The sequence below is a fragment of the Lissotriton helveticus genome, chromosome 1_1, assembly GCF_964261635.1.
Source record: "Lissotriton helveticus chromosome 1_1, aLisHel1.1, whole genome shotgun sequence".
Taxonomy (NCBI): domain Eukaryota; kingdom Metazoa; phylum Chordata; class Amphibia; order Caudata; family Salamandridae; genus Lissotriton; species Lissotriton helveticus.
The window spans coordinates 356,249,532-356,262,156 of NC_136057.1; the positions used below are offsets into that span (position 1 = coordinate 356,249,532).

Sequence of the window (12,625 nt, forward strand, 5' to 3'; positions counted from 1 at the left end):
TGCGCCGGTTAGGGGTGTCAGTCTTTCCCTACCTCGACGACTGGTTGTTGAAGGCGGGCTCGACCCAGACACCTCCAGACTACGGTGACCTCCTACACTTGCTGGGGTTCTCCATCAACGTGCCAAAGTCGCACCTGTGTCCCTCTCAGAAGCTCCTCTTCATCGGAGCGGTTCTAGACTCGGCGCAGTTTCGGGTTTATCCTCCCGAACAGCGGGTTCGGGATATTCAGGCTCTGATTCCGATCTTTCAGCCTTTGTCCTGAGTCTCGGTCAGGTTGACGCTGTGGCTTCTGGGGCTGATGGCCTCCTGCATCCTTCTGTTGCATCACGCCCGGTGGCGGATGCGGGCTCTGCAGTGGGACCTGAAGTTTCAATGGGCCCAGCATCAGGGCAACTTGTCCGATCATGTCTTGATCTCTGAGGGCACTGCAAGACGTTGCAGTGGTGGCTCACGGACCGCGATTGGGTCAGTGGCAGATCCCTCTCCCTACCCCACCCGGAGCACGTGGTTGTGACGGACGCGTCCCTCCTGGGCTGGGGGGGCCACATGGGAGAGGCGGAGATCAGAGGCCTCTGGTCTCCGGCGGAGTCCCGTCTCCACATCAACCTTCTGGAGCTGCGGGCGATCCGACTTGCACTGAAGTCATTCCTCCCCTCTGTCCGGGGGAGTGTAGTGCAGGTGTTCACGGACAACACCACCGCCATGTGGTACTGCAACAAACAGGGCGGGGTGGGGTCGTGGACCCTATGCCAGGAGGCTCTGCGCCTCTGGCAATGGCTGGAACATCAGGGCGTGACCCTGGTGGTTCAACACCTGGCAGGTTCTCTGAACGCCAGGGCGGACAAACTCAGCCGTCGGTGCATGATGGATCACGAATGGCGTCTGAACTCGGACGTGGCGCAAGGCCTCTTTCAGCAGTGGGGAGAGCCTTGGTTAGATCTATTCGCCACAGAAGAGAACGCGCAATGTCTTCAGTTCTGCGCGTTGGAGTTTCCAATGCGGCACTCGCTCGGAGACGCTTTTCGTCGCGAGTGGAGTTGCGGTCTATTGTACGCCTTTAGGCCTATACCACTTCTGCCCAGACTGCTGAAGAAGATCAGGCGCGACCGGTCCCAGGTTATCCTTGTGGCTCCGGACTGGGCACGAAGATACTGGTATCCCGAGCTACTCAGCATGTCAGTCGATCCCCCGATTCGTCTGCCTCTTCGGGAGGACCTTCTGTCGCAGCAGCAGGGTACGGTCCTCCACCCGAACCTATCCAGTCTCCACCTACAAGCTTGGAGATTGAGCGGCGACAGTTGAGGCCATTTGAATTGCCTCCCGAGGTCTGTAATGTCATTCTGGCAACCAGGCGTCCCTCCACAAAGTCCGTATACGCCTGCAGGTGGAATAGATTTGTGGCATGGTGCACAGCAAAGGCCGTGGATCCACTCTCTGCACCCCTTTCTGAGGTTCTCTTCCTTCTTTCTCTTGCCCAGAAGGGCTCTGCTCTGGGCACTATCAAGGGGTACCTTTCTGCCCTTTCCGCCTTCTTAAGGCTACCTGATCAGCCTTCCTTGTTCAAGTCCCCAATTGTAAATATGTTTTTGAAGGGCATCACACACATGTTTCCTCCTGTTCCGTTCGTGATGCCCCAGTGGGACTTGAATCTTGTACTTACTTACCTGATGTGTGCTCCCTTTGAGCCGCTCCATAATTGTCCTCTCTGTCTTCTTACTTGGAAGACTGCTTTCCTGGTTGCCATCACCTCTGCCAGGAGAGTGAGTGAGCTCCAGGCTCTTTCTTCTACTCCTCCTTTCCTCTCTGTCCACCCGGACAAGGTTGTGTTGCGGACGAGACCCTCTTTCCTGCCCAAGGTTGTCACGGCCTTCCACATCGAGCAGTCCATTACTTTGCCCACCTTCTTTCCGCCTGCGCATCCCTCGAAAGAGGAAGAGAGGCTCCACCGTCTGGACCCAAAACGTGCGCTCTCTTACTATCTGGATCGCACACGCCAGGTCCGGGTGGATGACCAACTCTTTGTTGGTTACGTGGGCGCTTAGAAGGGAAAGGCGGTGCACAAGCGGACCATCTCGCGGTGGATCATCTTGTGTATCCAGGCGTGTTACTCCTTGGCTAAGAAGGAGCCCCCTGTTGGACTAAGGGCTCATTCCACACGGGCCACGGCGACTACCACTGCCCTGGGCCGAGGAGTGCCCTTGCAGGACATTTGGCAGGCAGCAATGTGGGCCTCGCTGTACACGTTTGCAAGACACTATTGCCTGGACAGCCAAGTCCGTAGGGATGGCTTCTTTGGCCGTTCCGTCCTCCGGGACTTTATGGTGTGATTATTGGTTCGCAGACCCACCACCGGGGTTGGTATTGCAGGGGTATCTATTCTAAGGTAAGGAATCTATCACTAACGTGTCTCTTTCAGATGCACAAGTTACTACTTGTGTAACGATATATCTGTAAGAGACATTAGTTAGTGATAGATTCCTTACCGACCCACCCATCCTCCCCGTTCTGCGAACCGATATCTAGGGTTAAGGTCATCCCCTTTCAGGGCCCTAGTTTCATGGCACCAGTGTTGGTTCTATCATGGCTCTGCATATCTGGCGCGGAAAAGCTGAGTATCAGAACTGACGTCAGCGCGCATGGGCGGCGTCTAAGTACTCCGACGTCATTCCGGCGCTATCGACGATGGACACGGAGCCGCGGACGACGCCTGCTGGCGCACAGGGGTATTGCTACGCAAAACTTTCCGTTTCCAGTCTGACGCCTGGGGATATTCTAAGGTAAGGAATCTATCACTAACTAATGTCTCTTACAGATATATCGTTACACAAGTAGTAACTTGTGCGTCTGCACCAAAGGCTGCAAGCTTTAAAACATGGTATACTTTTTAGAAACTGATGTAGGTTAATGACCGACAAATGTCTGGCTTTGGTGTCTGGTGTCAAAACGATACTCCAGGCCCTACAACAAATACTTCTTGATGCACCTGAGGACCATCAGGGAGCAAGAGGTCAAACGTTACAAAGCTTAACATGATAAAACCCTGGACCCACTCCAAGCTTCTGCCATCAATCATGGGCAGTTATATCTACATGCTTACCTACAAGGTGACCACCATGTGATACAACAGCAAGCAGGGTGTTTTGGGTTCACTTGGGGTCTGTTTGGATGTAGAGGTTGAGGCCCTACCACCACACAACAGAGTTTTACTGCCAGAGAGTCATCTGGTGGAATAACTCAACAGCAAGGCAGATAAATTGAGCAAGCATCATCTTGCCAATCATGAGCACCATCTCAACTCAGAGTTGGCTCAGGGAATCTTCACTCCTTTGGGTACGCCCCTGGAGGACCTCTTCACCACTTCTGTGTCCAGTGTTTTGTGCTTTTCAGTTTCCACATTGAGGATCTACAGGAGATGCATTCCACTTTTGGTAGGACATCAGCCTTCTATTTGTGTTTACACCCATACCTCTGATCCCAGACACAATCAAGCACTCGTAATTTTACTGGCCCTGGATTTGTCTTGGAGGGTCTGAGTCTACCAACCTTTGCCCCTTGAGCATGTGCTTTCTAATCTGGCTTAGCCTTTGGGAGGACATTCTGTATCTGAAACAGAATACACTTTTCCATCTGAACTTCCACAATCTACAGTTTCGAGCATGGAGATTTAGTGGAACTAGCGAAGCGGCTTTTGCCTTTCAGTGGAAGTGATGCATGTTATTCTCACACCTCACCGCCCTTCCACAAACACCATTTATCCCGGCTGTTGATCTAAATTTGTCTCCTAAAGTGAAGAGAAGCATGTTCACTCTATTTACAGGCAGTGTTGACTGATGTTGTACTATTCGTTTTGTTGTTTTCCTAGCAAAACTTTGGTCTCGGAACAGTTAAAGTTTATTGGTCTTCTCTTTCTGCCTGTATTCCGCTTTCTAATCAACCTTCACAATTCAAATCACCTGTTGTGATGCTTTTCATTGAAGGTCTTTGTTATATGTGTACCCCTGCTCCATTTGTAATGCTGCAGAGGGACCTCAATTCGGTGTTGGCTTTTCTGATGTGTTGTCTTTGAGCCTCTCCACAGCTGTACACTTCTGATTCTTACTCTGAAACCTTTGTTCCTCTTTGCTGTCACTTTGGCTTGTTTTATGCGCATGCTTCAGGCTTTCTTTAGTTAAGCCTCCATATACAACCTTTTTTCATGACTAAACTGGTTCTTCCAAAATGTGCATCATTTTTTTTTTTAAAGGGTTGTCAGCCTTTAATGTAAACAATGATATGCCAGGGCCTGCCAATAACTGCCCAGAACCTATATGATAATGACAGGGCCTGCCCAATAACTGCCCAGAACCTAGGGCAGAAATACCAATATGTACCCAATGGATTCTTGCGGATTATGTTTAAATTGTTTGCGTAACAATTCATGTAGCAAACAAAAAGGACCTTAAAAATATGTCCATAGTCCTTACATTGAAGCAAGGTAGTTAGATGCAACAATGCAATGCTTAATTTCATTAATCACATGACAAGGAAAAAGAAAAAAGCTCTCAAGTGATAATACAGTGCATAAGGTCAGAAGAACAAAGTGCGAGTGTGTGTAGAAAATATGACAATGAGCCATACAAGACGAGGCAAGTATTTGTACATGGTTTAGTACAGCTATCGGAAAATAGTCCAACTTATTCAGATGAATAAAAGGGTCCAATTGCATTGAATGTGTTTTGACCCGTAATGATTTAAGGGGTCATCATCAGGATAATTCATTGTACATAAGCTGAGATAATTGAATAGGGTCAAACGGGTCCTTATAAGGAGCACATAGAATGTCAAATAGGAAATATTCTCTTTGAAACAAATTGCGCTCATATATGTGCGGAGTACACTGTTCAGATGTCAATCCGGAGCAGCTGGCAAGAAAGGCTACAGGAATAACACGGATGGCGCTGCTGCACTCAGCCTCCTTGGCTGTCTAGTGGAAGCAGTCTTTGATGTGGGACAATCCATTAAGGTTTCCACCTTCTTTACTGCTCCACATACATACAAGAAGAGATTACATTAGTTGGATGCACAGCATGACCATACATTATATATTCACCGGACTAAGGGATATCGCATTGATGATAAATTGTTGGTTAGTTTTGCAGGTGCCAGGTCTTCCTTGCTTAAGACCACTCCTCAGACCTACCTTTAATTGGTTGGAGGGTGTTAACTGTGTTTTGTACTGATTCAAAAGATGAGCAGTCTGTGGTTAGAATTAACCATCAGAAGAATAAGGTACTACTTTTCGGTAAGGCTGGTCTGTTAGAGGCTCCATGTACCTGCAGATTCCTCACTGCACAGGAGCTGTTGAAAGATATTTCCAGGTCCTGTTTGGTGTCTGGGAGGATTAAAAAGGAATCTTCAGGCAGAGTATCCGTCAGAAAGTGTGCTACCAGAGTACATTACTTATTCTTCAAGCTTTACCACTGGGTAGCTGGGGGTACAGTGCACTGAGTCCTAATGCCAACAAAAACGAGTTCAGTAAAAACAGGGGAGTAAAAGCAAAAGGTCTGGGTGAATACTACACCAAGAATTCCAGGTCTAACTGGTCTCAAGGGGCTTTATCATCTTGTTCAGATTTATGCTGCTGCCCTAACCTGTTTTCAGGGAACTTTGCATCAGGCCAGTAGTGAAAACGCATATGGTACTGGCAGAACTAACTTTTAACCCATGCTATTTCGCCCACTAACGAGATACCGACACATACTTGGACCACGGATCACTTGCTAATGGCTAGGGCATATTATGTGGGGTTCTTTTCTGAGTAGTGCTGGCCATTGTTGGTTAATGCCAGATGCCTGGTTCCTCTACCTTCAGGATGTCTTCAGTTTTGTACATTAAGATTTCAATTCCTTGTAAGAAACCTGCAAATAATTCTGGTTTTGAAGTGATCTTTAAGGGTGCATCCGATCTTAAAACTAGATTTTCAGAACAGTGTAAACATTCAGGCCGACGAAAGGCTTGCAAAGATCAGCTCTTAAAAGACATGCATAGATCTGCTTGGCACCAAATAAATGAGGCTTGAGGTAAGCGGTACCTGGGCATAGAAAGAACATGCATGCAGGAAAATCTGCCGAATCCAGGCTTAGATGCAGTCAAACAAGGCTCGATGTGGTATGGGTTTAGAGCCACGAAGTGCTGCAGAAGAAAACAAATTAAGGGCTTGGGGTTCAGAGTGTAGGTGGGAGGGATGCAGCATGCTTCTGCTGGCCTCACAAATGAGAAACTTGTTATTTACTGCTCCAGACGTTAGGAGGCACCATTTCTCACAAGGATCTGGGCGTAGGTCTGTTAAAATCCAGACAAGTAAATGTGTAATTTATGATTGGACACCTGTGAAGATGGTGCAATCATTCACCTTCTATTTTCTGTTTGTATTTATTAAACTGTGTTCTTGAGCACGGACTGGGCAGCCATTTAGGCTTCCGAGACATTTTATCAAGGAGTGCAATTAAGCGTGGTCTTGTTGAGGCTGCAAAGTGCGTTAAGAAGTAAATTAGTGGAAACTGGGAATCATCACCTAGGTCATTTGAACGTCAGGTTACAAGTCTCGTCATAAATGTCTGATAGTGTCAGAAAAGTTTCATGCGTTTTAAGTCACACACTGGGAACGCTTCCTTTGCGAAGGAAGATAATGAAAATCCTTGAGACAGTAGTGCGCGCATGAATGAAGCCTTCCAAAGGTACTTAGTACTTTCAGCTCCTATAGTGTATGAAGCACCTGATGCAGTAAAAGAACCATCCAGAGCTTGCCGCTAGACTAATATTAACTGAACGAACAGCATTGCAATAGAAGGAAAGGAGGGGCTTAAAGGGAAGGCAAGTGGTTTGAGTCTTTTCAGGATCAAAAAACCTGTCTTCCTTTTAGCAGGGGTTTGTGTGTCTTTAAAGCATCGAAGAATAAAGTCTTAATTCCTTTAGATCTGGGTGACCGGGAGATGAGAATCTGAAATCTTGATACCGTGTTGCTGTATGCATTGCATGCCTACGTTGATACTCGTCCTAGGGCATGGGTTAGCTTTCATACCCAGCACATTCCCTTCACCACCTCACCCCCTGTACATTTTCTCTAAATATGATGTTTGCATAAATGTGTGGTTGTTTTGAGCATTATTTTCTATTTTTGACAGGTATGGGGAAGAAAGACGACCCCAAGCTGATGCAGGAGTGGTTCAAGCTGGTGCAAGAGAAGAATGCCCTTGTGCGCTATGAGTCTGAGCTCATGATCTTGTGAGTGGCTGGATCTTCCTTTGTTGGACCCTCCGTCTCAAGGGTAACGCTGCACAGGAGCAGCATGGGTGGTTACCCTGGATCTGGGGATTCTAGATCTTCCAGTGTTGCACCCTCCGTCTCCAAGGGTAGCGCTGCACAGGAGCGGCATGGGTGGTTACTCTGGATCTGGGGATTCTGGATCTTCCCGTGTTGGACCCTCCATCTCAAGGGTAGCGCTGCACAGAAGCAGCCTGGGTGGTTAACCTGGATCTGGGGATTCCGGGGATTGATGACTTGTGTGAAGCTGTCACATTTCATAATATACTGTTCAATAAGTGAAGAGTGCAGGGGATAGGTTATGTTCTCAGCAGAATCAGCACATATGAGAGCTGCGGGGTGTAAAAAGGCTGTGTGCTTAGCGTGTTAGTGAAGACACTCTTGGCAACACCCTTTAGAGATTATAGGTAGCAGTAAAGTTGCATGTGATTACCGTTCACATACAGTAAATCTGCACCAGTACTGCGCATGCTCTTATAAGTAATCACCCAATGAATGGGGAATGACTATGTAGGACCGCCAGTTCCATGGGGTTTTAACACCTACATCTACTGCCTGCCCTGAGCTGCTGGTAAATGTAAGTGGGGGCCTGTGGGTGGTGGGAGGCCATTGGTTTCGCAGTCAGGAGCATTACATGGTTCCGTCTCCCCTAACCTCCCATATAAAAATACAGGGAATGAGGCTTGGCGGATGCTTCATCCGAAGCCTCCAGCGATCTGACTGGACATGGTTCTCCCACACTTGGAAAAAAATGAAAATCCATGCAGAAATGTAGCTCTGCCTGACTGATTTAGAATCTGGGGCAAAATCTGGAACAGGGAAGTTTTGCAGTTTGCCATTTGATGACAGGAACTGTCAAGTGAGATAAGGACAAGTTCCTATCCACCATCACTCCTAGCTTTCACCGAAGGGTTTACCAGTACAAATGGAGAAAACAAGAAGCCCTCTCTGAATTGGGCGCTACCATTTAACTTAGTGTCCCAATTTCTTTCGGATTTTGGGTAGTTAGTATTGCAGTCTTTGACCAGGAGACCTTTCCCGTTTCTAATCCATGGTGTCAAGAGGTAGGCTTGTCCTGAAGGCTTCCTTTAGCCTAGTCCTGAAGGCTTCCTTTAGCCTATCACGTGCCCGCTGTTTCCTGAAGATTCATTGATTTTTATTTTAGTTTTTTTGTTTGTTTCTTGGAAAGACTGCACCCTATCTTCTGACTTGATAAACATACTTGTTTGGACACGTTTCTAAACAATTATTCTGCTAGCATTCATTGTATTTTGCTTTTTGCTCTTTAGTGCTCGGGAGCTAGAGTTGGAAGACCGGCAGAGTCGTCTGCAGCAAGAACTGCGTGAGCGAATGGCAGTGGAAGGTAAGATGAGGACTGATTCTGTGGGACAGAAGGTGAATAAACGAAGTATTTAGCGTCTCTAAACTTGGCGTTTAGTGTTTCCTTTGCTTCTGACAAGGAAAGAATACATGAACAACTGAACTATTTACTTATCAAAGTAGGAAATATGTCTCATGTATATTTCCCCTGCTTTGGATCTTGGTTGGTCACAGGCTTTTATATTAATCTCCCAATCCTAGGAAATGATTTTATTTAGGCATTCAGTAGAACGTAGCCTTGCATTACTAAATGCGCCCTTCCAGCCCCCCAGTAAAAAACATTTGTTTACGTGTTTATGAACAACTTGCAAGGCACTACACATTTGGCAAACCCTCTTAACCCTCATAGAAAGTTGCCAAGTGTTGCCCCTCCAGTATGTACACTTTTTATCAGTTCACGTTATTTCACAGAATTATACTTAGTGTCTCATTTTGCATCGGATGATGAGATGAGAGGACTGACAAAATCACACCCAACATCTTACCCCCACCGAAGGAGGTAGAACAGGGGACGAGTGAGTGGTACAGAGGCAGAGAGATAAAACGTTGCTTATAAATCAAAGCAATTTCTCCTCCTGGATGCCAGTAGGCTCTTTCCAGTCAGCCAGGCAGAAATTGAGTTACTTTTATTGTTAGTTTACCACTTAAAGTCATTTTTCTCAACTGTCTGGGTGCTTTGGTTTTGGGTAACAACTTCTTTCAGGGTATGCTCCTGGTTAATCTCTTCTTTCTTTTCTCAGTTTATCCTCTTTCTTTGCAGCTTCTCAATTCAAGCAGTTGCCCCCTTCTTAGTGTTACAGACATTAGTAGCTCTGCTTTAAGCTTGCTTTGTGCATTCGTACCACCAAGGTTACTGATAGGGGATTCAAATATACATTTATTGACTGTAGTGTTCAAAACCCCTGTACGTTCAGTACTTTATTCTTGCTCTAGTGCCTGATCTACCGGTATATCTTTGGGAATTGATCCCTTCATCAGTTCTAAAGTGTCATTGACCTGTACATCACATGAATAACAGCTAAGGACATAGTGGCTTTTTGCCTACCAATAAGGTCCAGGATCATGAGACCCTTGCTCACTTTGCCACTGGATTCAAGCTAGCCTGGCTGATATGGGGTGTTACCCCGAAACCGGTCTCAGGCTGCTTGTTTCCAGTCCAGGGGGTACCTGGCCTGGCAGTTCGGGATGGCCTGTTCCCATGAGGCACAGGGTCAAGACTTACTTGCATATGGCTGGGTCCAAACTGGAGTAGCGAAGTGAGCTAAAGAACAATGATGGATTCAACCCAGATCTGTGACTGTGGGTGAGTGTCTGAAAAGATTCAACACTCCGTCCATCATTTCCTTGTGTTTGCTTTGTTCACCCTATGTTTGCAGGGTATGGCCAGACGTGGGTCCCATGTTCACTTTGCCACTGGATTCGAACTAGCCTGCCGAAATTGGTCCCAGGATACTTGTTTCCAATCCAGGGAGGACCTAGCCTGGCCGTTCAGGCTGGACTGTTCCCATGAGGCACAGGGTCAAGACTAATTTGCATATGGCTGGGTCCAAACTGAGGTGGCGAAGTGAGCTAAAGCACGATGATGGATTCAACTCAGATCTGTGACTAGGGGGTGAGTGTCTGAAAAGTTTTAACACCCCGCCCATCATCTCCTTGTGTTTGCATGGTTCAGATCTCTGGCATGACAAAAAGATGTGGGTTAATTTTACATGTGACAACTCCTTCCTGGTACATAACAGCTACGAAGAGATACTTGAAAATGCCAGAACTAGAGTATCGTATTTCACTCCGAGTCTTCCAATGCCAACCCAGAGCTGAGCTCTGCAAAATACCTTTAATTATTAGTCATTAAAGCTCAAACGTGTTTTAGTGCAATACCAATGCATTTGCTTGACACAAGCAAGATGGAGTCGGTTTAGTTTGTGCTTTTGCATCCCAGGCTTTCATATTTCCCTCAGTTTGCACTGTGTTCCAGCTTTCATACCACTCAATGTAAAACGCATGGCCTCGCTCTGGAGTTTATTTTTTTCCTATCTATTTATTACTGCTTATGTCCCAATCTCTGTTTGTAACCTTTGCAACCTGTACAATTCCTTCCCATATTCAACATTCCCATGTTGAACATAGACGATATGTAGGTTGGTAGAAATAAGAGTAAGAATAAGAGTAAAAATACAAAAATCGCCAACCCCAAAAGGCCTAGGATCCACTTGCCCCAGCTCTCTAGCTTATCTCTAATTTTCCCAAATCCTGGTTTGCCCATTTCAAGCAAATTTTACGAAACTTTTGAGATTTATATAAGATTTTGTGTATTCTGTGTTTTGTCAAGGATACAAGTTCAACACTGTTTTCATTTCCTTACAAATCCCAACCTCTTTTAGTGGAAGAAATGGATATTCCTCAAGTGCACTATACAAATCAACATACAAATCAACATATTATTAACTCAAGTTGTATAGTGCACTAATCACCAGAAAGGGTATCAAGACACTGGGGCAAGATGTTCCTCAATTGCTTAGGGTGGATATATTTACGAGGAGATACTAAAGGTAAGTAACAGGATCCATCTGTTTTTAGACCTACCTCCCATTTCGACAAGGCAGACTGTTGCAACAGCTTTGATTACTTCTAGACTCGACTATTGCAACTTCCTTTATGCAGGAACTAATAAATCAGTCCTTCATAAACTTCAGATGGTTCAGCATGAGGCAGCAAGATTAGTATGACTTTTCAAACTCCATTGGCTTCCTGATACTAAGCAAATTACCTTTAAGGCTCTTTGCTTGGTCCACAACGCCTCAACAACTCTGGCCCTATTTCACCACTGACCCCCCATCCACCCCCCCCCCCCCCCCCCCCCAGACAGCTTTGGTCCTCAGGAAAATATCTAATAAAGACACCTCGATTCAAGAGATCAAGAGGAGGAGGTAGAGCTTTCTCAGTGGCAGCATCCACATTTTGGAAAACTCTACCTCCATCAGTTTCTAGCCCTCAATCTCGCATCTCGTTTCGCAAGGCATTAGACCTGGCTGTTTACTTCCTAACACCCATAAGTCAGCCTTTCCTACTTCTCGTCTTCTGCAGACTGTCTTGCTAATAGCGCCTTGACACATTTTGTCATTTGTTGCGCTCTAGAAATTATTTTCCTTCATTCATCCATATCTAATCCTCCCCTCAGCTTTTCCAGCCATTGATTGAGCACCTGGAGTCAGTTCTGAAGAATGACCAGGAAGGTTCATTCGGCATACTTGGCGATGGCCCACTTGACACTAACACACCTTTCTTTGCCGGTTGCACATTCTATTTGTGTTACTGGGCCCACACAGGCAGTCCTGGCACTTAACTTTTGCCTTAGTGATCCAAACTGCCCAATTTATCTTCGGATTCACAAAATGTCTATACAAGGGAGGAAAATGGGTCACCATTATCTCAATCCTTTTCCTATGTTACCCTGTGAATATACAGTACATTCTAAACATTGTTCTGCAGCAGTTCCAAATACACATTAGAACATTTCTGTTAAATTGGTCCATCCATTCTCCCTCCTTCCCAAACTTGTGGGACACTCTGAGGCAATAAAGCTATGCAACCTAATTAATTTCACCTCTGAATTTACCTACAATCCATTTTCTTCCTGTTTGCATCTTGTCTTTCTTAACTCGGTCAGTTCCTCAACTGATCTTGTTATCAAATATTACTCCAGGAAGGTAATCAGAAAACAGTACCTGTTCGTTCTGCGACATAGGATTCTCATTGATAGTCATGACCATAGAATAACCCTGTCTGTGTGCTGGGACCCTGAAACATTTCCCATCCATGGTGAGTAAGAAAGTGACAAAACCTTTTGCCATTTTAAATATATATACCAATCATCTACCCTCTCTTCAGGCCACCATCTGGACAATCAGCGGATATACCCTCAGACCGGGGCATTCAACTACC

The 12,625-nt window shown here is 46.0% G+C and overlaps 1 protein-coding gene across 27 annotated transcripts in view; it reads left to right on the top strand.

Moving 5' to 3' along the window:
- MICAL3 (microtubule associated monooxygenase, calponin and LIM domain containing 3) overlaps positions 1–12,625 on the top strand; it is a 2,019,125-nt gene that overhangs the window by 1,972,624 nt on the left and 33,876 nt on the right. For 26 of the 27 annotated variants that reach the window (XM_078673602.1, XM_078673604.1, XM_078673606.1 and 23 more), the window contains 2 exons: positions 7,165–7,264; positions 8,593–8,666. In XM_078673602.1, coding sequence (XP_078529728.1) covers positions 7,165–7,264; positions 8,593–8,666 — 174 coding nt within the window. The remainder of the gene's footprint in view (positions 1–7,164; positions 7,265–8,592; positions 8,667–12,625) is intronic. The other variant, XR_013606836.1, reaches the window with a different exon arrangement.